At 44.6% G+C, this 24,049-nt stretch overlaps 1 protein-coding gene across 3 annotated transcripts in view; it reads right to left on the bottom strand.

Moving 5' to 3' along the window:
* ZFYVE1 (zinc finger FYVE-type containing 1) overlaps positions 1–24,049 on the bottom strand; it is a 59,788-nt gene that overhangs the window by 22,724 nt on the left and 13,015 nt on the right. For all 3 annotated transcript variants that reach the window (XM_059373815.1, XM_059373814.1, XM_059373816.1), the window contains 2 exons: positions 6,767–7,271; positions 1,941–2,155 (listed from right to left, as the gene is read on the bottom strand). In XM_059373815.1, coding sequence (XP_059229798.1) covers positions 1,941–2,155; positions 6,767–7,271 — 720 coding nt within the window. The remainder of the gene's footprint in view (positions 1–1,940; positions 2,156–6,766; positions 7,272–24,049) is intronic.

The following is a 24,049-nucleotide window of genomic DNA, read 5'->3' as shown; positions in this document are numbered from 1 at the left end:
TGCTTCCCTTCCTCTCTCTCTGCCTGCTTCTCTGCCTACTTGTGATCTCTCTCTGTCAAATAAATAAATAAAATCTTTAAAAATTTTTTTCTTAAAAAAAAGGCAATTTTCAATAATCAGTAATACTTTTTAAGTTATACTTTTCTATTATCCATTCTGTGCCGCCCACCCACTGCTACTGTTTTAGTGATTTCTTGCCTGTTGATGGCTATCATGACACAGCAATGGTAGAGAAGCCATACTGCTATGGGAGGGAAGTGATACCCCCTAGCACAGTGATCCCACCTACCCAGATACCTTGTGAGGCCTCAGACAAAGAAGGGGCAATGGCTTACCGCTTGAGGGCCCCAGATGGGTTATACAGCATCTACTGTGGACGGAAGGCTCGCAGCCCACCCAGATAGCAGGCCCTCTGTTACGCAGAACCCAGCACCAACCACCAGGATGGGGGAAGTGAAATCTGTGCAAAAGCAGGATGCTTTCTAACAGGATTTTACTAGATTATCAAAACAATATATTGACAGTACTGCTGAGATACACAATAAAAACAATTCGCCTGATTTTAAAAGACAAAGATACGATGCTTGGAGATGCTTCCCAAAAGAAGCATCACTAGTGTATACAACATGAATTTTAGGGGCGTGGGACGTGACTTTGGTGGTACAAGTGAAGAGCATCAAGTTCCACAGAAGAAATTACTCCTGTTTAAGTTCACTTTCAGAATTTCAGATTCTGTTAAAGAGAAAGTCCCAACTGGGTAATAGCATTATCTTTATCATCTCCTGAACACTTGCTCATCTCCCTTCTAAATAAAGAAAAAACAAGCTCCAGTCTCAGAACCTTCCATGAACAACAGTCCCTAGAGAGGAAATAGTATGTTATTACATTTGTTGCGAGGAGGAAGATTCTTGCTGGTTAGAAGGAGCTCTAGAGTAAACCAGCCAGGCTTTACCAGCCACAGCTGCTACTTAGTAACTGTATGTAACCAATCACTTCACCTCCTCGGACACCTGCCCCGGTGTCCTCATCTGCAAAATGAGGCTGGGAAACAGCAATTAACACATGGAGTGGGTGAGAGAGGATTTTTTTCTTTTTAAGATTTTATTTTTAGGGGTGCCTGGGTGGCTCAGTGGGTTATACATCTGCCTTGGGCTTACGTCATGATCCTGGGTCCTGGGATCGAGGCCCGCATCAGGTTCCCTGCTAGGTGGGAAACCTGCTTCTCTCTCTCCCACTCCTCCTGCTTATGTTCCCTCTCTCACTGTGTCTCTGTCAAATAAATAAATAAATAATCTTTAAAAAAAAATTTTAAGCAATCTCTACACCCAACGTGGGGCTTGAACCTACAACCCCAAGATCAAGAGTTGAATGCTCTACCGACTGAGCCAGCCAGACATACTGCTGGTGTAAGGACTAAATGAACTAATTCATAGAGTCCTCTGATGGTATATAATAAACACCAATTACTATTATCATGTGTCTGTATTTTCTGTCTTGGGAAATTTCTACCTGTGATACTGATTCTCCATTTACAGTGATAAGAAGTTGTCCTCCTGAACAACCTAATTAATGCAGATTTAAAAAAAAAAAAAAAAAGTGAGTCCTGTTCAGGTAACTGAGCCTCAATGCAAGATCAATTCACCAGGGCTGGGCAACACCACATGGAAATGAACGCTTTTCCTACTGTCTGAAAACCTGGTTTTTCTCCAACAGGAGGACCTGTCACTTTTTAACAATAGCCCAAGATCCCTTTGTGCCCGTGTTCGTAGTAGGATGAGCTCTAACTCATTAGGTGTGAGCTCCCCTCTGGTGCTTCCTTTCCCTACAACCTTGCTTTCCACCCCAGTTTCCAATCTCCAGCACCAACAAAAGGGGAGCTGAGTGTTCTTACCACCCACTGGTACCCCAGTGAAAAGCACTCAGGGCAGGAGCCCACTGACCTTCAGGGCTTTGAAGATGACCCCCGGGTGCCGGGGAGAACGGGTGGTGTTGTTCTCTAGCTGCTGCTCCAAAGCCCGCCGCAGCCCAGAGAAGTCGGTGGGAGGGTTATAAGTCCTCGTTCCCTTGTAGTGAATGGAACTGAAGGCTTCAGGGAAGCGGCCCAGCTTCCGAAACCGGTCCTGGATGAGCTTTTCTGGCACCTCTGAGGGGTGATCTGGACAAGGAAACAGGTACAGGAACAATGACCTTTCTTTAAAAAAAAAATGTGTCTTGCATTATAAAGTAATACACAGTCTGACTCTATATAATAAAGTACATAAACGGGCACCACTAATCTATGCTGTTAGAATCCAGGTTACCGTTAACTAGAAGGGAGCATGAGCAGGGCTTCCCCAGGAAGTGGGTGCTGGCATGTCATGTCATGTTCTGCTACTGCTTTCACAGACTATAAAATTCATCACATTAATAACACTTGTGATATGATGTGCACTCTTCTATATGTACACTGTACTTCAAGGGAAAGTCTTTTTTAATCTGCTCATTGTAAAAAAATGCAAACAGGTCAAAGCATTAAAAAAAAAATAGATTTTCTCTACCCCACCCCCCACACTAAGGAACATTTCGAATAAACAACCACTTCAAACATGCTGGCCTTTCAATGGTGAAGCTATATACAAGCTCCCAATGTATCTGAGGGTAGTTTCACCAATCTTTATGCAGAAATTTGTGGAGTGGTAGTACAGATGAATTCAATAAATATCCTGGAGAGAAATGTTAGAAGGGATTTTTCATTTCCTTTAGTATTGTAACAACAACCACAAAATAACTCCAAGTAATACTGGAGATATGGCCCTACTCAAATTTGAAAGTACAGTCATCAAAAAGAAGTGCCCAAAATTCTGTAGTTCATCCCTAAATCCATCTCCTCCTGATCTTTTCCTGTGGCAGTGACTTTAGGTGCCAGGGTATCCCAGGATCAATCAGCAAGAAGTGACTCCCCCCAACACCACCCAGGTACGAGCTTGGCCACCCTCCATCCCTCCCCAACATCATCTCACAGCTGGTCTCTGGACATACAATCACTGCTCCCCAGTGATGATGGGTTCTATGTTCTCCTCATTTATGAAACAGAGAATTCATTTGCCTACTAACTCCCACCTAGAATCCTCTGTCCAGAAAAAGAACAGGATCAAATAAAATCAGAAAGCGGGACACCTGGATGACTAGGTCCACTGAACATCGGACTCTTGATTTCAGCTCAGGTCATGATCTCATCAGGGTCATGAGATCCAGCCCCGCATGGAGCTCCACTTGCTTAAGATTCTCTCTCTTCCTCTCTTTGCCCCTCCTCACTGCTCACTCACTCTCCTTCTCCCCCCAAAAAAGAAATTAAAATAAAATTAAACAGGAGTGCCTGGGTGGCTCAGTGGGTTAAAGCCTTTGGCTCAGGTCATGATCCCAGGGTTCTGGGATCGAGTCCAGCATCGGGCTCTCTGCTCAGCAGGGAGCCTGCTTCCTCCTCTCTCTCTCTGCCTGCCTCTCTGCCTACTTGTGATCTCTGTCTGTCAAGTAAATAAATAAAATCTTTTTTTAATTAATTAATTAATTCATTTAAATAATATAAAATCAGAAAGTCTGAAACAGAAAACTCAAATTATCAATTTGCCCACAATTCTGGCACCTCTTCTCCTTCCCTGCGTAAATTGGCTGCCTTGGTTCCATCTTCAAGTTTCAAGAAGCAGCAACAGTATTCCAGAAAGAGCTCTGAATTTAGGAGTTAGGAAACCTTATTTTGAGCCCCAATTTTGCAACTATCTGCAAAACTTCTGGTTATATAACTCAAGCTGAGTGCAGCTTCTTCTGTAAAATGGGGCTGCTGTTACCTGGGCCGAATAACAAGGATACAGTAAGTTAGCATTTACCTATCAAAGTATATGGTATAATAGCGCACAAAAAAAAGAAGAAGAAAAGAAAAAAGTTATTTATGACGGGCTCATTATTTCAAAATTCTGAACTAGAAATTAAACCTTCCCCTTACCAAGGTTGTAAAAATCCAAAGTGGCATAAAAATGCAGATCACAGGGAGCACCTAGGTGGCTCAGTTGGTTAAGCATCTGCCTTCAGCTCAAGTCATGATCCCAGGGATTGAGGATTGAAGGATTTTCTGGGATTGAGTCCCACAACAGACTCCCTGCTCAGGAAGGAATCTGCTTCTCCCTCTCCCTCTGCCCCCCTCCTGTCTGTGGTCTCACATGCACTCTCTGTCTCCCATTCTCTCTTAAAATCTTGAAAAAGAAAAAGTAGATCATGGAAGACATCCTCAAGTCAGTGCTTCCAACCTTCTCCCCTTACCTCAGAGTCACCTGCTAAGGAGACTCTGCTGGAACATTTAATTTCTCATCCTCCCACGAGAGCCTGGTCCTTCTGATTCTAACTCTTTAATATGGCCCTGGTCTGTCCACTTCCGTCCTGTGTCAATGGCCCAACTCAGCTCCCATCACTTCTCGTCTAGCGCCACGGTGAATGTCCGTCCCACCTGGTCTCCCTGCCTCCAGGCATGCCTCTGTGGCTCAGCCTGCAACAGGCTGCCGTGCAATCTTTGGAAAATACAGATCCGCTCGTGTAACTCCCAGCTTAAAATGCTTCAGGGGCTTCGGTCCTATGTGAGAACTGAGTCAAGGCAACCCACAATCTGACCCCCAAGTACCTCCAGCATTCCCTCCCTCACAATGCGTGCTTCAGACACAGTGAAAACCAACCAACCGGAGCATCAAGAACTCATCCAGGCTCTTTAGACACAGCAGTGAGTAAGACGGGCAAGGTTCCCGCCTTCGTGAGTTCCAGTTGTAACTGAAGAGAAACAAACACAAGCCAGCGAGCACACACAGGAGGACCACGGACAGTGACAGCGGTCCTGATGCAAACGAACAGAGCCATGCAGAAAGAATGTAAACTCAGGGGCAGGAAGGACCACTCTACAGGGGATGATCAGCCAAGGCTCCAAGGGGGACAGAGCAGCATAGGCCAAGGTGGCAACACAGAAAAGGCTGGTGCGGCTACCAGACGGAGTGTACGCAGAGGTGGTGGGCGCCGGTACGAGGTGGGGGCACGCGGGGCAACGGGAGGGGAGGAAGCGGGTAACAAGGGAAGGAGGTCAGAGACACAGACAGGACTCAGAGTGGGGACATCGTAATGAGCTTGTGGGGAAAAGCACGGACAGCGTACAAGCAGGAGTCCAGCGTGATCTAAACCAAAAAGCGAGCTTCTGAAAGGAGCACCTGGCTGCTGTGTGGGGCTCGCACGGAGGGGCCGGAAGCGAGTTCCAGAGGCTCTGGCAGGACAACCTGCGGGTTCCTGGACACAACCTGCCCCCTGCAAGCCTCCAGGGGTTTGCTCCTTCCAAAGCATCCTTCCTCCTCGGCCCTATCAAGCCACATGTCTAGGTTCCAGCCCCAACTCCTCTTTCCCAGACCCCCTCAGGAGGTGTGGAGAGTCCCTCTTCTGCAACCCCACAGCTCCTGGACCCACATCCGCTCCAGAAGAGAACCCGTGCAGTCTCCCCAAAGAGACAGGGAACTATTCGAGGGTGAGCTCTGTGCACCAGAGCTCAGCACATGGCATTGTGCCACTAAAGAAACCTGGTTGACTGGGAACCTGGGTGCCTTGGCCTGTTAAGCGACTGCCTTTGGCTCAGGTCATGATCCCAGAGTCCCGGGATCAAGGCCCCTGTCAGGCTTCCCAGCTTAGCAGGAAGTCGGCTTCTCTCTCTCCCTCTGCTTCTCCCTCTGCTCATGCTCTCTCTCTTGCCCCCACTCTCTCAAATAAATAGGTAAAATCTTAAAAAAGAAAAAAACTTTGTTAACGGATGGGACGCCCAGGTGGCTCAGTCAGTTAAGCATCTAACTCTTGATTTCGGCTCAGGTCATGATCTTCGGGGTTGTGAGATCGAGGCTCACGTGGGGCTCCACACTGAGTGTGGTGCCTGCTTTAGATTCTCTCTCTCTGTCCTCCCCCCATTATCCTTAAAAAAAAAAAAAAAAAAAAGGAAGAAAACTACATTGAATGAACAGGTAAATGGGACCACTGTGTTAGGGGCTAACACTACTGTCCCCACCAGTGTCCAATCACTGTTGCTGCACTGTGCACTGCTCCCTCATCCTCCCTCAGGTCACGATTTTGCTTCCTACTTCTTTCAGGGAATAGAAACAGTAAGACAATTACCAGCAACCGTGTCCATACACTGCTTTCCCCCCTGTGCTTCCAGAGAGACTGTCCATGCTTCTGAGGCCAACACACCCAAATGGGCCTCACCCCAACGGTTCTGCTCTCCTCTAGCCACACTGTTCCCTTCCCTTTGCACCAGCACACAACCATCTACAATACCTCACAGCTTCCATTTAAAGAGGGGGGGGGCTTGAAATCCCTCATCAGCCTCTAGCTATCATTTCGTTTGTCTGCTTCCCTTTATAACACAACTCTTTCAAAGACTGGGATATACTCACAACCTTCATTCTTCCCCTGTTCTCTCCTGAACCTATCCTGATCAGGCTTCCATGCCCACCACCTCTGGGAAACAGGTCCTCTCCAGATCACCAAGGCTCTCCATATTGCCTAAGCCAGTCATTAATCCTCAATCCTCAATCCCCATCTTGACCGGGTTTTGACACCGTTGCTCACCCCACCCTTCTTCAAACACTCCCTCAGGTCTTGCCCAGGCAGAAACTTTGCTGGGCCATCCCACTCTCCACCAAGCTACTACTGCAGCCCAAGGGCTGCCTCCTTGTACCCAGAAAGGTCAATCCGTGACAGTCCCCTGTCTACTCACCAGAGCCCAGCAGCTGAGTGTGCACAGTCTCATGGAAAATGATAACAGCAGGGCCCAGGGTGGACAAGGGGACATCCAGCCCACAGCGGGCAGTGGTAGCCTTGAGCTCCTTGGTGAAGTGCTTCAGGTAAGCTTCTGAGGCGTCCCCAAGGAACTTGAAGAGGTCATTATGCAGCCGGTCTGCGTGAGTTCGATAGATGACGAGGTCTGAGATGGCCAGGACCTTAAGCAGCAGCCGTGTTCTCTGACTGAGATTCACTGTCGCCCCCAAGAGCCCTTCTGTGTCTATCACCGCTACTTTGTGGACCGGGTCATAGGCCGCCCACACCCCCACGGTGCAGGACTCCTGGGCAGGCGAAGTTTTAAAGACTTCACGGCCATAAAAGAAAGTGTGGTTGAGAGTATGAGACTTTCCATCACCAGTATTTCCAAAAATGGAAACCACCTTCAAATGCTGATCAGGTTTACAGTCCAATTTCCTAATAAAGTCCTCTTCATTCGTTACCTTCAAAAAAAAAAAAAAAAAAAAAGAGGAAGAAGAAAAAGAAAAGAAAAGAAAGAAATATAAACTGCATAACAGTTAGAAAACTTTCAAGAAAGCTTCCCAAGGTCAAGATCCTTGACGGAACTGTCAAGGCAGCAAAGGAAAGAAGCTCTAGGATGTAGGCTCCCACCCAGCCTTATCCCCAGCAAACAGCTAAGAGGAACTTGCAAAACTTTAGGCAGTACAATTTAGTGCTCATGAAAGAGCTACAACTATAAAACTCTTAGAATATGACATAGGAGGGGCGCCTGGTGGCTCAGTTGGTTAAGCAACTGCCTTTGGCTCAGTCATTATCCCAGAGCCCTGGGATCCAGCCCCACACTGGGCTCCCTGCTTGTTAGGGAAGCTGCTTCTCCCTCTGCTGCTGCCCCCCCTCCCCCACCACTTGTGCACATGCCTGCGTGCGCGCACGTTCTCTCTCTCTCTCTCTCTCTCTCTCTCTTTCTCTCGCATTCTTGCTCTATCTCAAATAAATAAATCTTTTTTTAAAAAGTTGACATAGGGGGCGCCTGGGTGGCTCAGTGGGTTAAGCCGCTGCCTTCGGCTCGGGTCATGATCTCGGGGTCCTGGGATCGAGTCCCGCATCGGGCTCTCTCTGCTCAGCGGGGAGCCTGCTTCCTCCTCTCTCTCTCTCTGCCTCTCTGCCCACTTGTTCTCTCTGTCAAATAAATAAATAAAATATTTTAAAAAAATAAAAAATAAAAAAAAATAAAAAGTTGACATAGGCATGGGGCACCTGGGTGGCTCAGTCAGTTAAGCATCTGCCTTCAGCTCAGGTCATGATCTCAGGGTCTGGGATTGCGCCCCACATAAGACTCCCTGCTTAGCAAGGAGTCTCCTTCTCTTCCTCCCTCTGGCCCTTCCCCCCATCCTGTGCGCTCTCTCACTCTCAAATAAATGAATTAAAATCTTAAAAAAAAAAAAAAGAATAAAAAAAGAACAAAGAAAAAAACAATAAAAGAGCAAATCTATGTGACCTTGGACTAGGCAATGGCTTCTCAGATATGACAGCAAAAGCAATACAACAAAAGAAATAGACTAATAGACTTCACCAAAATTAAAAACCTGTATCCTGCAAAAGATACCATGAGAACAGTGAAAAGAAAGCCCAAAGAATGGGAGAAAATATCTGCAAATCATTTATCTGATAAGGGACTAGTACTCCAGAGTATGTAAAGAACTCTTTCAACTCTACAAGAAAAAGAAAAAAAAAAACCATTAAATATTAAGCCAAAAATTTGAATACACATTTTCCCAAAGATTTACAAATGGTCAATTAGCACAAGAAAAAACACTCACCACCACAGTCATTAAGGAAATGTAAACGAAAACCACAATGAGGTCTCACTTCACACCCACTAGAATAGCTAGGCCAAAAGGATCACAGCAACAAAAATCTTCACATAGCTGTAGGGGGAGCCTGGCTGGCTCAGTCCATGAAGCATGCGACTCTTTATCTCAGGGTTGTGGGCTGGAGCCCTGAGTTGGATGTAGAGATTACTTAAATAAGCTTTTTTAAAAATAAATAGGATGGGGCGCCTGGGTGGCTCAGTGGGTTAAAGCCTCTGCCTTTGGCTCAGGTCATGATCCCAGGGTCCTGGGATCGAACCCCACGTCGGACTCTCTCTGCCTGCCTGTCTACTATGATCTCTGTCTGCCAAATAAATAAATAAATAAAATCTTCCAAAAAATAAAAAAAATACGGGCACCTAGGTGGCTCACTGGGTTAAGCCTCTGCCTTTGGCTCAGGTCATGGTCTCGGGGTCCTGGGATGAGCCCCACATCGGGCTCTCTGCTTGGTGGGGAGCCTGCTTCCTCCTCTCTCTCTGTTTGCCTCCCTGCCTACTTGTGATCTCTCTGTCAAATAAATAGAATCTTAAAAAATAAAAATTAAAAATAAATAGGAGCCCCTGGGTAAGTTTAGTCAGTTAAGCATCTGCCTATGGCTCAGGTCATCCCTGGGGCTGAGCCTGTAGCCGATCCTTGCTCAGTGGGGACTCTGCTTCTCCCTCCCACTTCACCCTCCCCCACGCTTGTGCTCACACACACTCCCTGGGGCTCTCTCTAAAAAATAAAATAAAATATTTTTTAAAAGAAATAAATAATAAAAAGACTAAAACCTGTTTTAAAATGATAATGACAAATGTTAGCAGAGTATGGAGAAACTGCCATGATCACACACTCCTGAGAATATACACAACGGCACAGCCAGTCTGGAAACAGTATGGTAGTTTCTCAGAAAGTTAAGCACAGAGTTACCATGTATCTCAGTAATTCCCCTCCTAGGTGTGTATTCAAGACAAATGAAAAAAATGTCCACACAAAAGTGAACACAAATGTTCATGGCAGCGAGATCCCTAAGAGCCCAAAGGTGGAAACCACCCACATGTCCTTCGACCGATGACCAGATAAACAAAATGTGGGTCCATACAATGGAGTATTATTCAACCATAAAAAAGAATGAAGCACTGAGGGATGGATGCTACAAGACGAAGGAACCTTGAAAACATCACACGAAGTGAAAGAAACCAGACACAAAATACGACATATTCTAGGATTCCATTTATGTGAAATATCTGTGACAGGCAGATTCACAGCGACAGAAAGTACATGAGGAGCTGCCAATGGCTGGGGGAAGGACCAATCAGGGAGTGACTGCTCATGGGTATATGGTTTCTATCCGGGTTGATAAAAATGTTCTAGAATTAGTGCTATGGCTTGCTCAACTTTATGAATATACTAAAAACACTGAATTATCCACTCTTAAAGGATAAAATATATGGTGTATGAATTACATCTCAATAAAACTGTTATTAAAAAATGGGGGTCGGGGGGAGGAACGCGTGTGTCAGTTAAGCGTCTGACTCTTGGTCTGGGCTCAGGTCATGATCTCAGGGTCCTAAGACGGAGCCCTGCATCAGGCTCTGGGCTCTCTCCCTCTGCCTCTAACCCCTTCCCCGGCTTGCATGCACTCCCTCTGTGAATAAATAAAATCTTTTTTTAAAAAATGGCTCTCTTGGGTCTTCACTTCTAAGATGACCAAGGAGTAACAGTCATGCCAAAAAGGGCCACGGCCACAGGCAGCCTCTTTGCTGCACCAACTGTGCCTCTTGCGTGCCCAAAAACAGGGCCATTAAGAATTTTCGTTATTTGGGGGCGCCTGGGTGGCTCAGTTGGTTAAGGGACTGCTTTCGGCTCAGGTCATGATCCTGGAGTCCTGGGATCGAGTCCCACATCGGGCTCCCAGCTCCACGGGGAGTCTGCTTCTCTCTCTGACCTTCTCCTCGATCATTCTCTCTCACGTCTCTCTCTCAAATAAATAAAATATTTTTAAAAAATAAAAATTAAAAAAAAAAAAAAAGAATTTCGTTATTTGGAACACAGTAGAGGCCACTGCCATCAGGACATTTCCAAAGCAAGTATCTTTGATGCCTTTGTGCTTCCCAAGCTGCGTGTGAAACACACATCCACAGCAAGGTAGTCCGGAATTGCTCTCATGAAGCATCGTAGGACAAAACACCCCACCCCGATTGAGGGGGCTGTCCCATTTCCTCCTACCAAAGCCCATGTAAGAAGCTAAGTCCTTAAGGACTGAAGAAAGACTGTTCTCTGGAAAAAAAATAAAATGGAGATTATAACTAAAAAATGCACTGGTCAAACTTCATCCATTCATAATGCCTCTATTTACAGTTAAAGAATCCTGCAATTCTTTTAACAGTCAGGCCAGGCAGGAAGAGAACTGGTACCAGTGAGATCCCAGACTGGACCCCCAGAAAGATGCTCAAGGCCCCTAATCTCAGAATACAGAACGTCAGAGCCAAAGCTCCTAATATATACAGGCAGTGGTACTACGCCAGCAAGTAGTGATGAACCTTTATACCTAGTATCCTCCAGCCACAAGAGAAAACAGAGCTTCCTGATTTTCTCAAGAGTCTGCAGGTTTGATGAGGAGCAATCAGGGAAATGCAGACAGACCATGAGTATGATAACATAAACCCTCATTTCCCAAAACCTCATCAAGATAGTAGACTACTCGTGATCCTATTAATAACATCACTGCTGTTGCATTATTAATGGCCTTAATATTAATGACAATGCTGATAATTTACTCAAAGCCCACAACATTTCGTAACAGTGCCTTTGCAAGATCGCTGAGGACAGAACCTTGCCTATCTTATCTTTTCGTTCCTAGCATTTGGGACACAACCCGAACACAGGAAAAGCTCAGTATCTAGTTACCAAATGAATAAATGAACCAATGAATCAATGTCATGCAAGTTGCTAGGTGCCTTAATCACTTTCTCCATCCTGTATCCTCCACAGGGCTTCACATACAGCAGCATTCAAGAAAACCGGTGATGGGCTCACTGTTCCAAACCACTGAGAGGAACCAGAAGTTATATGCAACAGCTCATTTATGACAGGTGTCACTCACTGGTCCCCAACAGCTAAGTTAACCACCAGAGAAAGAAAAGCTCATTAAAGCTCTCCTGGCAAGGAGTCAGATAAGGTGGGAGTGGCAGCAAGAGTCAGCCCCTTTTCACACAGTCCTGGGGAAGACCAGGCCTAGAGACTTCTTCCCTGGAAATCTCTGCCGGGAATCTGTCGGCACACAGAGCTACAGCTGTTCTCCGGGCTACATCAGAAATGGGCACCCACTGGGGCACCTGGGAGGCTCAGTTGTTAAGCATCTGCCTTCGGTCCAGGTCATGATCCCAGGGTCCTGGAATCGAGCCCCGCATCAGGCTCTCTGCTCGGCAGGAAGCCTGCTTCTCCCTCTCCCACTCTCCCTGCTGTGTTCCCTCTCTCGCTGTGTCTCTGTCAAACAAATAAACTCTTTAAAAAAAAAAAAAAAAGCGAGCACGCAGGACAGGGGCCCATGGAGGCCTTTCGGTACACAACTGTGTCAGGATCCATATGAAGTACCCACCAGGCGATGTACGTAACATGTATCAACAAACAACTCATTCGGGATAAAAATAAAATACTCCCTGTCGGCATGGGGGGGGGGGCGGTCCAGCACCCAGTGTCCTGGGGTAGGTGGAACATACCTGTTCCCGTGCTGGACATCCACCTACGAATCCAGGCGAAGAATTTTAGGTGGAGGGGCTCAAAGCCCTAGCCTGCTTTACCTACGACAAGCGACAAGCCCCAAGCCCCGGTAATCATTTATCATTTACCCCGCACTGATCATGTTGTCGTTCACATGTAAAGTAAGGACAGACCCTCCTTTGCCACCCCTGACTGGGTGGGGGTTGCTAGTCAAGTAAAGAGATAAACAAAAGAAAAGGCCTCCTAACCGGACACTGTCGTTCACTGTTCCTAATGCCACCTTCCACATTATTTGGCTCCTTGTTAACACTACTCGACCCATCATCATCTGTGGGCCTTTTCCCTGAGCCAGAAAGGAGAGCACAGCCTAGAAAGGAGACTGATTTCCGGCCAAGGGAGGAGAAGGTAAAAGAAAAGAAGATTCCCTTTGATAAGGGAGGGAAGGAGCCAGAAAGGAACAAGGCTCCCGCTCTACCCGTTCGCCATCAACGACCCCACTCTGCCCCATTCCTGGAGGGAAATCAGCTCCTTGACTCTGCGCCCAGCTCCGTACGTCTGAAATGCTTCTGGGCCCTTACACAACAGCAAAGCCTCCCCTCCCCAGCTTCCTTCCACCTTCTGCTCTCCCCGAGCTCACCAGACCACCTCTTGGACATGAGACAAGCGGAAACACCGAAATTCCACTGCTGACCACTGCCTGGCCTTGAAAAAGTGACATCACTACCTAGGTGTCAGGGAAACAGACAGTAAGAGTCCGCAAGCTCTACTGATCCCAAGGAGGATAGAGCAGGGAAAGAGCACAACACACTGCAGGACACACAGTAAGCACTCACTAAATAGTACCCCTTCTTATCTGAAGACCAGCCCACTGCAAACACTTCCAGGGGCAAAACAGCAGTGGGCCTGGCTTGCCCCGCCCTGGGGCCCAAAAGTTGCTCGAGCAGGGACTAAATCACCCATGTGCTAAGATCTAGACTGATTCCACCTGAAAATATAAGAACTCGCTGAGCCGCTCTGGTATCTCCTTTCCTCTCCCTCTCATCACAACATGGTAATACTGGCTTTACAGTTGACTCTTAGTAAAGGTCGTCTAAACCTACAGCTTTTAAGAAACCAAACAGTACACCTCTCTATCTCACCCACAAAGCTTTTTCCCCTCGTATAGAGTTCCAAGCATAGTTTCTAAAATGAAATATTGACAGTCTTCTGTGATCTTCATTGTTCCAACTCAGAATTCAGAGCAGTTTATGGCAGTGCAATGGGTCCATCCAGCAACCAACCTCTGACCCAAGCAAGCAATGGGAATGATGACAATCTCCATCAAGAAATTCCTTCTTGGGGCGCCTGGGTGGCTCAGTGGGTTAAAGCCTCTGCCTTCAGCTCAGGTCATGATCTCAGGGTCCTGCGATCGAGCCCCGCATCAGGCTTGGCAGGAAGCCTGTTTCCCTTTCTCACTCTGCCTGCTCTCTGCCTACTTGTGATCTCTATCTGTCAAATAAATAAATAAAATCTTTAAAAAAGAAAGAAAAGAAAGAAAGAAAGAAATTCCTTCTTAGCCCTTAGAGAATCATTCCAGAAAGAATAATCATATAAGCTCTGTTCTGAGGGAAAACAGCTTTGTTCCCTGCAAAGGGAAAAGGCTGAGATGAGGAAGGAACTGAAGTAAAGAGCCTTGGAAGGAGGAAAGTGCAAGAGAGACCACAGAAGCGAAATCCCAACGGCTCCCGAAAACACTACAGACGAAAAACAGCTCAGCACTGAGGTCCTTTCAGTTCTGGCCTCTAGAGACAAAAAGGATCTAATTTGTGCCAACTAAAATCACACAGTCCTTTAAATCTTTATAACGATGTTCCCTGTGGCTGAAGGCAAAAACCAGCTCCTTCCCTCAAGTCATAGAAAGAGCTAAGAAAAGCTTGGTTGCTCCTACCAACCCACCACAACCCAATTCTTGTAACAGATCCCAGCCGTGAACCAAAGATGATTTTATACCTCCCCACCAAGATTCTAAAACCTGCCTAGCTCAATAGTTACTGCCAAAGGGAACTTCCTACTAATTCCTTTAACATGTTGGTCTCTGATTGATCTTACTTTTACTCGATTTTTAGCTGGGTTCAGAGGAAGCGACAAAACCCAAAGATACCAAACCAGATTCTCTCTCTCACCAGAACTGGGACCACCATCCCAAAAGGAAGCTAGAACTTGATTGCTGCTTCTCATCAACAGACACGTACTGAGCGTCACTCAGTGTCTGCCACTGACCTGATGATGTTATACCAGACCAGTTAAAGAACTCAGGTGACTTTTCCTTCTCCTGGGAAGGTAAAGGAGAAGTGGAAGGTGAGAGAACTCTTCCTAGAAAAAATCAGAGCTGGGGCGCTTTAGTGGCTCAGTCCGTTAAGTCCCCAAGTCTTGATTTCGGTTCAGGTTATATGATCTCAAGGTAGTGAGATCAAGCCTCATGTAGGGCTCTGCACTGGAAAGGAGCCTATTTAAGATTCTTTCTTTCTCCCTCTCACTCTGTCCCCTCCCCACTCTCTCTCTGATAAAAACAAACAAACAAAAAACAAAAACAAAAACAGGGGAACATGTGTGGCTCAGATGGTTAAGCTCAGGTCATGACTCTGGGGTCCTGGGATAGTCAGGCTCCCTGCTCAGCAGGGAGTCTGCTTCTCCATCTCTCTGGCCCTCCTCATGTGTGCTTTCTAGCTCACTCTCCTAAATCTAATTTAGAAATTAAATTTTAAAGTAATTAAAATTAATTAATTTTAAATTTATTAGATAAATTTAATAAATTAAAATTTAATTTGAATTTTTAATTGATTTAATTTTTAATTTAAATTTAATTTTTAAAAATTTAGTTTTTTAAATTTTTAATTTAAATTTTTAATTTTTTAATTTTTTAAATTTTAAAAATATAAAAAAAAAATCCAGAGCCACGTTCATCATGTTGAAAAAACTCCAGGCAATGATTTATTTTTTTGATTAAAGACTTTATTTATTTTTTGAAAGAGAGAGTGAGAGAGAGCATAAGATGGGGAAGGGTGGGAGGGAGAAGCAGTCTCCCCACTGAGCAGGGAGCCCAGTGCAGGACTCCATCCCAGGACTCTGGGATAATGACCAGAGCCAAAGGCAGTTGCTTAACCAACTGAGCCAACCAGTGCCCTCCAGGCAATGATTTAAATCCATGGTCTAATTTTCAGACAAGATTTTACTAAAACAATATCAAAACAGATCAGGACCCAGTCTGTTTTTACAACCCAAATGATAAGGAGGTTCCATTCCAAGAGCAAACCCTGATGTCAGAAAGTTCTAGTAAACCTGTTTCTCCAACCCAGCAAGTCCAGAAAATCGACTTTCGTTCTATCCTAAAAGGAGTGTGTAACTTTGTGTTTATCCACGTATGTGTCCACAGAATTTCATACAAAAACACAACTGTTTCTCAATCAGATGTTTCCTTAAGACCACTGAAGTCATGAGATTAGCTTCACAAACACATTGAGCACATTTGGTAAGGGCAAAGATCACTTTCTTCCACTCCACTGTCCCCAAAGTGTTCCATGACTCGAGAGGTCAGGAGTTCTCCTCCCTTGTCTTAAAACCACCAGCCATGCTTCTGACACAGAGCCTCCCAGACGCGGCCTGTAGCTCCCCTCATACTCCAGCAAGAAAGAGAGTGTCTGTAGGGAGAAATGATCCACAAAATGAATTCTCTGAAGAGAATCATTTTTAGCTCCATGATCGGCTTCTTTGACCTCACCCAACTCAACCTGTTCAGCTCTCCTTCTGTATATGTACAAAAAGCTTTCCAAAAGCAAAGCTGAAATCTGAGGGCATATTGGAAATAGCGAGTCATCCTCAAGACCCACATCATCCTAAAGGCTCTTTCGAGGAGCTTCCAGATGGGAGACCCAGCGCCCTCTTAAGTGCCATGGCATACCTATATTTGGCCAGCTACAAAACAGACATAAACTCTGGTAAAGGTTCTGGGACTCAGCAATACAAGTACCACACCAGAAAGAAGACAAGAGAGCTAGGCTCGGGTCCACCTCTACCTGGATGAGACCACGGGAAATTTACTCAACCCTTCTCAAAGTCTCCGTTCCCCACCCACCATCTTTTTTTTTTTTTTTTTTTTTTTTTACCATTTTCGTGTTCTTCCTGGTTCTGAGCTTCCCAATTATAACATATTCCTTGCTGGCCAAGGTCTGTTCTGTGTTGTTCACCACTGTACTCCTAGCCCAGGGACTGAGACATAACAGGAATTCAATATATATGTGTTAAATAAATGAATGAATATCTAAATGCTATATTCTCTCTGGGGAAGGGAACATAGAGATTTACCATGAAGGGTTCAACCAAGCTGCCTTGAAACCACTCGCTGTTTTTAGAATACCCTTAAAGAAGTTATTTAACTTCCCTGGGCCTCAGTTTTCTCACCTGTAAAATGGGGATAGCACAGTCTACTTCAGAGGATTGCTCTGAGGCTTAAACGAGATCACTGCACCTCCAGCACTCTGCACAGTGCCATCAGGTAGTAAATGCTAGAAGAGCTGGCTGACATCATCCCTGTAGTTACACTGTTTGCCTCTAGGCCAGAGTCATCACTGCCACCACAGACTTTCATTCCATTATCCCAAGTAAAAACCCTTCCCAGGGAAGGCTTCCAGTGCACTCTCATTAAAGAATTAGAGATACTGGAACAAGATCCTCACTCAGTACTTACTGTTCCCTCCCTCAGAAGGATCTGCCTTTTCAATTAAAGAAAAAGCTGTATGAGATCACATAAAACATGCATTATGCATAAGAAGGCATTGCATTCAGCCTTCCAAAGAAGGTGACGTGATTCCAAGAATTATTATGTTACCACAGATTCACTAAAAATGCTTTTCTCATACTTTATCTCAAAGATCTTAACAGTTGACACAGCCTTACAAGAAGATCTTTGGCATCTGGGGCGGAGACTGAACAGGGCCTGTTTTCTATGCTACAAAGAACACAACAGTGGAGCCCTTAGTAAGTTAACAACATAGCTAGAACTCGTTAAAGTCAATAATAGGAATAATTAATACCTATTCTTCTGAAACAGTTTCAAAAATCAGAAACGGAGGGAAAACTTCCAAATTCTTTCAATGAGGCCAGCATTACCTTGATCCCAAAGCCAGGCAGAGGCCCCCAAAAAGGAGAATTACAGACCAATATCCATGATGAACATGGGTGCCAAAACTCCCACCAAGATACCAGCCAACAGGATCCAACAGTATATTAAAATGATTATTCACCACGACCAAGTGGGATTTATTCCTGGGCAGCAAGCGTGGTTCAAATCCACAAATCAATCCATGCGACCCACTATACTAATGACAGAAAGGACAAGAACCATAGGATCCTCTCAACAGATGCAGGAAAAGCCATTTGACAAAATACACCATCCTTTCTTGATTAAAACTCTTCACAATGGGGGCGCCTGGGTGGCTCAGGGGTTTAAGCCTCTGCCTTCAGCTCAGGTCATGATCTCAGGGTCCTGGGATCGAGCCCCACATCGGGCTCTCTGCTCAGCGGGGAACCTGCTTCCCTCTCTCTCTCTGCCTGCCTCCCTGCCTACTTGTGATCTCTCTCTGTCAAATAAATAAATAAAAATCTTTAAAAAAATAAAAATAAAAATAAACCTCTTCACAATGTAGGAATAGAGGGAACACACTTCAGTACCATAAAAGCCATATATGAAAAGCCCACAGCAAATACCATTTTTTTTTTTTTTAATTTACTTGACAGAGAGAAAGACAGCAAGAGAGGGAACACAGACAAGGGGAGTGGGAGAGGGAGAAGCAGGCTTCCCGCTGAGCAGGGAGCCCGGTGAGGGGCTCGACCATCACCTGAGCTGAAGGCAGACACTTAATGGCTGAGCCACCCAGGTGCCCCAAATATCATTCTCAACAGGGAAAAACTGACAGCTCTTCCCCTAAGGTCAGGAACACAACAGGGATGTCCATCCACTCTGACCACTGTTGTTTAACATAGTACTAGAAGTCCTAGTCCCAGCAATCAGACAACAAAAATAAATAAGAGGCATCTGAAACGGCAAAGAAGTCAAACTCCCACTCTTCACAGATGACGTAATACTCTATTCAGAAAAAAACAAAATTGCTAGAACTTCAGGAATTCAGCAAAGTGACAAGATATAAAATCAATGCACAGAAATCTGCTGCATTTCTATACACTAACAATGAGACAGAAGAAAAAGAAATTAAGGAGTGGATACCGTATACAATTGTATCAAAAACTGCAAGATACCTAGGAATAAATCTAACCAAAGAGCAAAGGATCTGTATTCAGGGGGCACCTGGGTGGCTCAGTGGGTTGAGCCTCTGCCTTCGGCTCAGGTCATGGTCCTAGGGTCTTGGGACCTCAAGGGTCTTGGGACCCTCGAGCCCTGCATTGGGCTCTCTGCTCTGCAGGGAGCCTGCTTCCCCCGCTCTGCCTGACTCTCTGCCTACTTGTGATCTCTGTCTGTCAAATAAATAAATAAAATCTTTTAAAAAAAAAAAAAAAAGGATCTCGGGGCGCCTGGGTGGCTCAGTGGATTGGGCCACTGCCTTCAGTTCAGGTCGTGATCTCAGTGCCCTGGGATCGAGCCCCACATCGGGCTCTCTGCTCAGCGGGGAGCCTGCTTCCTCGTTCTCTCTCTGCCTAACTCTCTGCCTGCTTGTCATCTCTCTCTCTGTCAAATAAATAAATAAAATATTTAAAAAAAAAAAAAAGATCTGTACTCAGAAAACTATAGAATGCTCATTATAGAAACTGAGGAAGACACAAAGAAGTGGATAAATGTTCCATGCTCATGAACTGAAGAACAAATATTGTTAAAATATCTATGCCACCTAGAGTAATCTAGACATTCAATGCAATCCCTATCAAAATACCATCAACATTTTTCACAGAGCTGGAACAAATAATCCTAAAATTTGTACGGAAACATTAAAGACCCCAAATAGCCAAATAAATGTTAAAAAAGAAAACCAAAGCTGATGGCATCACAATTCTGGACTTCACACTCTATTACAAAGCTGTAATCATCAAGATAGTATGGTACTAGCACAAAAACAGAACAGAGATCAATGGAACAGAATAGAGACCCACAAATGGACCCTCAACCCTATGGTCAGAACTAATCTTCAACAAAGCAGGAAAGACTAACCAATGGGAAAAATACAATCTCTTCAACAAATGATGTTGGGAAAATTGGACAGCCACTTGCAGAAAAACAATACTGGACCATTTCCTTACACCATTCACAAAAGTAAACTCAAAATGGATGAAAAGACCTCAATGTGAAATCCTAAAGGAGAACACTGGCAGCAACCTCTGTGACCTCAGCCACAGTAACTTCTTGCTAGACGCATGGCAAGGGAAGGAAGGGCAAAAATGAACTATTGGGACTTCATCAAGATCAAAAGCTTTTGCACAGCAAAGGAAACAGTTGACAAATCCAAAGGACAGAAGGGCAAAGCTACGGGTGCCTGGGTGGCTCAGTGTCTTAAGCCTCTGCCTTCTGCTCAGGCCCTGGTCTCGGGGTCCCCAGATCCAGCCCTGCATCAGGCTCTCTCCCCACTCCTCTCTGTCTCTCTGCCTGCCTCTCTGCCTAATTGTGATCTCTCCCTGTGTCAAATAAATAAATAAAAATCTTAAAAAAAAAAAAAAAAAAAAAGGAATGGGAGAAGACACTTGCAAATGTCTTATCAGATAAAGGCCTAGTTTCCAAAATCTATAACCAAACAACAAATAATCCAATCAAGAAAACACAAGACAACAACCAACATATCTCTGAAGAAGACAGACAAATAACCCACAGACACATGAAAAAAATGCTCAATACCACTCAGCATCAGGGAAATACAAATCAAAACCACAATGAGATACTATTTCACACGAGTCAAAATGGCAATACATTAACAAGTCAGGACACGACAGATGTTGGCAAGAATGCAGAGACAGAGAACCCTCTTACACTACTGGTAAGAATGAAAGCTGGTGCAGCCACTCTGGAAAACAGTATGGAGGTTCCTCAAATTAAAAATAGAGCCACCCTACAACCCAGCAATTGCACTACTAGGCATTTACCTCAAAGATACAAGTCTGTGAGCCGATGGGGCACCTGCACCCCAATGTTTATATCAATGTCCACAATAGCTGAACTATAGAAAAAGACCAGATGCCCATCTATATAGATATAGAGTAGAACACTACAGAAAAAAAAAAAAAGAAATCTTGCCATTTACAACATGGTGGATGGAACTAGAGAGTATTATGCTAAGTGAAATAAGTCAATCAGAGAAAGACAATCATCATACGATTTTACTCATATGTGGAATTTAAGAAACAAAACAGGACTGGCAGCTCTTTCTGCCCATGGGTCCTGTCCCAGGCTTTAATAAGATCACTTTTTGCACCCAAAAAAAACAACCAAACAAACAAAACATGATCATAGGGGAAGAGAGAAAAAATAAAAAACAAGATGAAATCAGAGAGGGAGACAAACCATAAGAAATTCTTAATTATAGGAAACAAACTGAGAGTTGCTGGAGGGGAGGGGGCAGAGGGAATGGGGTAACTTGGTGACAGACATTAAGGAGGGCACGTCATGGAACCAGCACTGGGTGTTGTTATGTAAGACTGAGGGGGCACCTGGCTGGCTCAGTCAGCTAAGTGTCTTGTCTGCCCTCTACTCAGGCAGGTCATGATGTCCAGGTCCTGGGATGGAGCCCCCATCAGTGGGGAGTCTGCTTCTCTGTCTCCCTCTGTGCTCTTCTCTCTCAAATAAATAAAGTCTTTAAAAAAAAAAAAAAAAACTGATCACTGACCTCTACTTCTGAAATAATAATACATTATGTTAACTGAATTTAAATTAAAAAAGTAAAAATCACTCAAAGTTCTTAGTAAGTTTAGCAATATCACAAGATACAAAGTCAAAATACAAATAATAACTGTTAATTTTTCACACTAGAAGCAATGTATTAGGCATGCCTGTGTGGCTGCCTTCTGCTCAGGTCATGATCCCGGAGTCCTGGTATCGAGCCCCACATCGGGATCCCCTGCTCAGCAGGAAGCCTGCTTCTCCCTCTCCCACTCCCCCTGCTTGTGTTCCTGCTTTCACTATGTCTCTCTCTATCAAATTAAAATAAAATGATAAAATAAAAAAATTTAAAAAGAAGCAATGTATTAGAAAACAAAATACAATGTAAAAAAATTAAAAATAAAAACAAAGTCAGTAATAGTAACCCCTCCAGCAGTAGCCCCCTTCTCTGAATTTCTAGAACATCCTATCTCTACCACTCTGACATCATCCATCTTATTTCCACATATTTGTCTTCTATCACCAATGGACTATCCTCTCCCAAGACAAGCTCAGTATCTGAGTGTCACTTTCTACTGGCCTCAGTTGTTAGCACACAGGAGGCACTTATTAAATGTTTACTGAATTAATGATTAAACTGATTTATTCTCATGAGTTCCTTTCATTCGTCCACAAATATCAAGTACCTACTATGTGCCAAACACTGTTCTAAATGCTGATGAACAGAAGAGGCAAAAATCACTGCCTGACGAAAATGTGTGTTTTTTTTAATTTTCTGAAGTGACTGTGGTGGTGGTTGTACATAACCATGAATATACTACTAAAAGACAATTAACTATATACTTTAAATGGGTAAATCGTATAATATGTGAATCATATCAATGAAACTGTTTTGTTGGGGCGCCTGGGTGGCTCAGTGGGTTCAAGCCTCTGCCTTCAGCTCAGGTCATGATCTCAGGGTCCTGGGATCAAGCCCCGCACCCAGCTCACTGCTCAGCAAGGAGCCTGCTTCCCCCTCTATCTCTCTGCCTGCCTCTCTGCCTACTTGTGATCTCTGTCAAATAACTAAATAAACTCTTTTTTAAAAATACACTTAAAACAAAAACTGTTTTGTTTTGGTTTTTTTAAGTAGGTTCCAAGCCCTGCGTGGAGCCCAATGCAGGATCTGAACTCATGACCCTGACACCCTGAGATCAAGAGTCGGATGCCTAACCGAATGAACCACCCAGGCACCCCTTAATAGAACTGCTTTTTAAAAAGGTATATGCAACATTAAAAAGAAGATAGCAATGACCTTCTTTTATTGTAAAATTCTATACTTTTCTGTAGTTCTGTATTTTCAGTATGTTATTGTGCAGCCTACCACTTTTATAACTGGAAAATTTAAAAAGTTATATTTAAAAAAGACCAAAAAAGTCATCTTCCTGGAACAAACTGCTTAACGTACTGAAGGTTTTCACTCGGGATGATGAAAATGTCTGAGAACTAGACAGAGTGATGGCACACAAAAAACTGTGAATATACTAAATGCCACCGACTCGTTCGCTTTCCCCTGGTTCATTTCGTGAGATGTGAATTACACTTCAATAAAAAAATAAGTAACTGCCCTCGTGGAGCCTGTATTCTTATGGGGAAGAAAGACCATATTCAAACAATTAAAAACTATATAGCACACCCACCAAAAATCAAACAACAGATGAACAAACTGGTAGATCCATGTAACAGAATACTACCCAGCAGTAAACAGTGGTGGCCTGGGACATGCAAATGAATGGATCCCCTGCTCCAAAACGCGACTGTGAGTGAAAGCGGCCACACCCAAGACAGCATTCCATGATTCTATTTATATGGGGAAAACCAAATCCACAGTGATAGAAAACAGACCAGCCACGGCTGAGGAAACTTTCTGGAAGATGGCAATGTTCTTTATCTTGACTGTGGTGGTGGTTGTACATGTGGATTTACACTTTCTAAAACCCATAGAACCAGGTGCCTGCGGGGCTCAGCTGGTTAAGCAACTGCCTTCAGCTCAGGTCATGATCCTGGAGTCCCGAGATGGGAGTCCCACATCAGGCTCCCTGCTTGGTGGGGAGTCTGCTTCTCCCACTGACTCCTCTCCTTTCATACTCTCTCTCTCTCTCTCATTCTTTCTCTCAAAAAAATAAAATCTAAAAAAAACCCTATAGAACCTCACACTTAAAATGCCCGTATTATATACCATGTATGAACTGTATCACAACAGAGCTCTTTAAAAGTACAATCAGGGGAGCCCAGGTGGCTCAGTCGGCTAGGCAGCCAGCTCAAGGCTTCGGCCGGGGTCAGGATCTCAGGGTCATGAGATGGGAGTCCCATATGGGGCTCCACACTCAGCTCCACACTCTCTCCCTCTCCCTCTGCCCCTCCTCCCACTCCCATGCACGTGGGCACTGTGCCTCTCTCTAAAATACGTAAATCTCAAAAATAAATAAATAAAAGGACATGGTATGTCCAATGCTTGTAAGCGGTGTGAAAAGAGAATCAGGAGAGAAGATGAGAACTAGGAGGCCAGAAAAGGGGTCGCTCTTTTAAATATGGTGCTCAAGGAGGGCTTCACTATGGAGCCAAAGCCTTTTTAGGTCAATTCTTTTAAAAACACTGTAGCATGGGGTGCCTGGGTGGCTCAGTGGTTAAGCATCTGTCTTCGGCTCAGGTCATGATCCCAGGGTCCTGGGATCGAGCCCTGCATCGGGCTCCCTGCTCAGCGGGAAGCCTGCTTCTCCTTCTCCCACTCCCCCTGCTTGTGTTCCCTCTTTCTCGCTGTGTCTCTGTCTGTCAAATAAAAAAAATAAAATCTTAA

Source organism: Mustela nigripes, chromosome 13 (genome assembly GCF_022355385.1).
Source record: "Mustela nigripes isolate SB6536 chromosome 13, MUSNIG.SB6536, whole genome shotgun sequence".
Lineage (NCBI taxonomy): Eukaryota > Metazoa > Chordata > Mammalia > Carnivora > Mustelidae > Mustela > Mustela nigripes.
The sequence above is the reverse complement of the archived record's forward strand: the minus strand, read 5'-3'. Positions and strand labels throughout refer to the sequence as shown.